The 2,766-nt window shown below is 66.9% G+C and overlaps 1 protein-coding gene across 1 annotated transcript in view; it reads right to left on the bottom strand.

Annotated features, from left to right (window-relative positions):
* The window catches only part of ADGRB2 (adhesion G protein-coupled receptor B2), a 36,796-nt gene that overhangs the window by 8,530 nt on the left and 25,500 nt on the right, over positions 1-2,766 (bottom strand). The window contains 8 exon segments of the mRNA XM_014946440.1: positions 321-364; positions 617-719; positions 793-868; positions 1,455-1,601; positions 1,675-1,783; positions 1,896-1,964; positions 2,062-2,256; positions 2,643-2,713. Of these exon segments, the coding sequence (XP_014801926.1) occupies positions 321-364; positions 617-719; positions 793-868; positions 1,455-1,601; positions 1,675-1,783; positions 1,896-1,964; positions 2,062-2,256; positions 2,643-2,713 (814 nt within the window).

Genomic DNA, 2,766 nt, shown 5'->3' with positions numbered 1-2,766 from the left:
CAGCTCCCGGCCCCGCGGTGCCCCCCACTCCCCCCGCCGTGCCCTACTTTCCCTGGCTCCTGCCAGAGCGCCGGGCCCCGCGCTAACAAATTGCATCTGGCAGGCTGGCGGGGTCCATCCCCGGCGTCACGCGGAGGCACATCGATCCCGTGGCAGCACAACTCACCCGCAGCCCGAGGGGCTCAGCCGCCCACTGGGTCTGGCCCCGCTCCCCAGCCCACCCCCCACCTCCCCAGGTACCACCAGGGCCACCCCCACCACCCAGTGGGGGCATGGCCGGGGTGTCCCCCTCCCCACCGTCCCCCTGGTGTCCCACTCACGTCCTCGTGTAGTCCCAGGTGACACACTGCGGGTGGGACGTGCCCTGTGGACAGAAGGACGGGTTAGTGCTTCACCCCCTGCCCTGCTCCTGCTCCCAGGAGGGTGACCAGCCCGTGGGGACTTCCCTGGGGACCTGCCCTGGCACGTCCCCACCATGGGCACAAAGTGCTTGTGGCCACCATTTGGGAGCTGCTAGCCCCTGCCAGGCTCTCAGCACCCTGGGGGTGAAGGGGCTGGTGGGACCCCCGTGGGACTGAGAGGTGACACGACCCACAGGGTGATGGGACACACTCACGTTGATGATGTGGGAGAGCTCCACCAGGACCAGGGGCTCGGCGGGCTTGGTGGGCGGGCGCACCGTCACCATCAGCACCTTGGAGGTGACGGCCAGGGGGGTCCTGCCGGGAGGGACAGCGGCTGTCAGAGGGGACGGGGACACGGCGTGGGGGGACAGCGGGCAGCCCCACTCACCTGGGGGGGGGCAGGATCAGCCCCAGCGTGCGGTACAGCACGGCCCCGATGACAAAGTGGGACGACTCATCCGTTTCTGCAGAGAGAGGGGGAGGGAGAGAGCAGCCGTGACCGCCTGGCGTGCACGAGCACACACACACACGTATGAGCCCACAGCTCTGTCCCCAACACACGTGAGAGAACGTGTGTCCCCTCCCAACACAGGCACGGCACACAGGGACACACGCAGGAGGCCACCTGCACACTCACAGATGTGCACACTCACACATCTGCGCTCCCAGGTGTGCACTCTCACACACGCAAAGCCCTAGGTGTGCAAGCTCACACAATTTCACATGCACACGCACGCACACTCATGTATATACATGCTCAGATACGTGTGTCAACGCGCACTGCACGCTCCATGTGCAGACATGCACCCACCCATGTGCATCCTCACACACGCGTACACACATGCCTGCTCCCAGACGTGCACGCTCACACGTGTGCACAGCCTCCGATGTGCACGCTCACATGTGTGCACAGCCCCAGATGTGCCCTCCCGTGTGCACGCTCACACGTGTGCCCACCCCTCCAACAGCCCCAGGCGCACACACGTGCACACACACGTGCACACACACGTGCCGAGCGTGGTCCCTCCCGCGTCCCCAGCCCTGCCTCACCGGCGGAGGCGAGGCTGAGCACCTCCCTGGGGATGAAGAGCTTGTCCTCGGAGCTGCGGGCCCAGTCCTTCATGCCCCGGCGCCCCTTCATGGGGAAGTTGATGTCGCTGGAGACGGCGGAGACGGGTTCCCTCTGGATGCTGATCACTGGCGGGCACAGGGGGTGTCACCGGCCGGCCCCCTGCGCCCACCGGGGCCCTGAGCCCGTCCCACCGCTCACCCAGGTTGTCGGTGACGATGAGGGAGCTCTGGAAAGCCTTCAGCGCGTCCCCCACCAGGTGGATGAAGTCCTCCACCACCTTCATCAGGTGCACGGAGCCGGGCGAGACCTGCGGGTGGCAGGACAGGACAGGACCAGCTCGGCAGCCGCTGGCATGTGTCCCCCACAGTGGGGACATCCTGGCCATCCCCATCCTCCCCTCCGTGCCCTGTGCCACCCACCTGCTGGGCATCCTCCCACTTGTCCCGGTTCTCCGCGTCCACCATGTAGCTCACCACCTGGAAGAAGCGCTGCGGGGACGGGGCTCAGCGGGGCTGGGGACCGGGGGACCGACCGCCACCACCTCCCCCGGGGGGGGGGCATCCCTCGCCGTCCCCCGCCCGCTACCTGCACGTCCTCGGAGGAGGGGGTGTAGGTGGCCCTCTTGAAGGTGTCGGTGACGTTGCGCAGGATCTCGACGGAGAAGAGCAGGTCCCCGCTGTAGTAGGTCTTGCGGGCCATGAGCTCCAGCAGGCTCCGCACCACCTGCGACATGCCCTCGCCCGCCAGCACCCGCTGTCCCTTGGCCAGGTGCTCCCGCAGCTTGTAGAGGAGGGGACACCAGTGTCACCAGTGTCACCGGTGCCACCAGCACCCCCTCCAGCAGCGCACTGCGTCCCCAGCTCCCTCCCCGTGCCCAGAGCCCGGGCAGTGGGGACACTGCAGGGCTAATAGTGCTAATTAGGGCAGCAGCAAGACATGTGGGGTCCCCTCCCACCCCAAAACCCATTTCCCAAGGACAGGGGAGCACAGCTCGGACTGGGTCCAGCCAGCAGCGCACTGCGTCCCCAGCTCCCTCCCTGTGCCCAGAGCCCGGGCGGTGGGGACACTGCGGGGCTAATAGTGTTAATTAGGGCAGCAGCAAGACATGTGGGGTCCCCTCCCACCCCAAAACCCATTTCCCAAGGACAGGGGAGCACAGCTCGGACTGGGTCCAGCTCCAGGATGGGGTGCCCTTTCCCAGCCCTACCCGGGGGAGGGGTGGCTGCCTCAGTTTCCCCTTGTGGTAGCCAGATAGAGAGTCAAGGCAGATGTTGGAGGGGAAGCAGGGGC

This window comes from Calidris pugnax, unplaced genomic scaffold (genome assembly GCF_001431845.1).
Source record: "Calidris pugnax isolate Ruff unplaced genomic scaffold, ASM143184v1 scaffold113, whole genome shotgun sequence".
Classification (NCBI taxonomy): Eukaryota; Metazoa; Chordata; class Aves; order Charadriiformes; family Scolopacidae; genus Calidris; species Calidris pugnax.
Note: the sequence above shows the minus strand (reverse complement) of the source record. Positions and strands in the feature narration are given on the sequence as shown.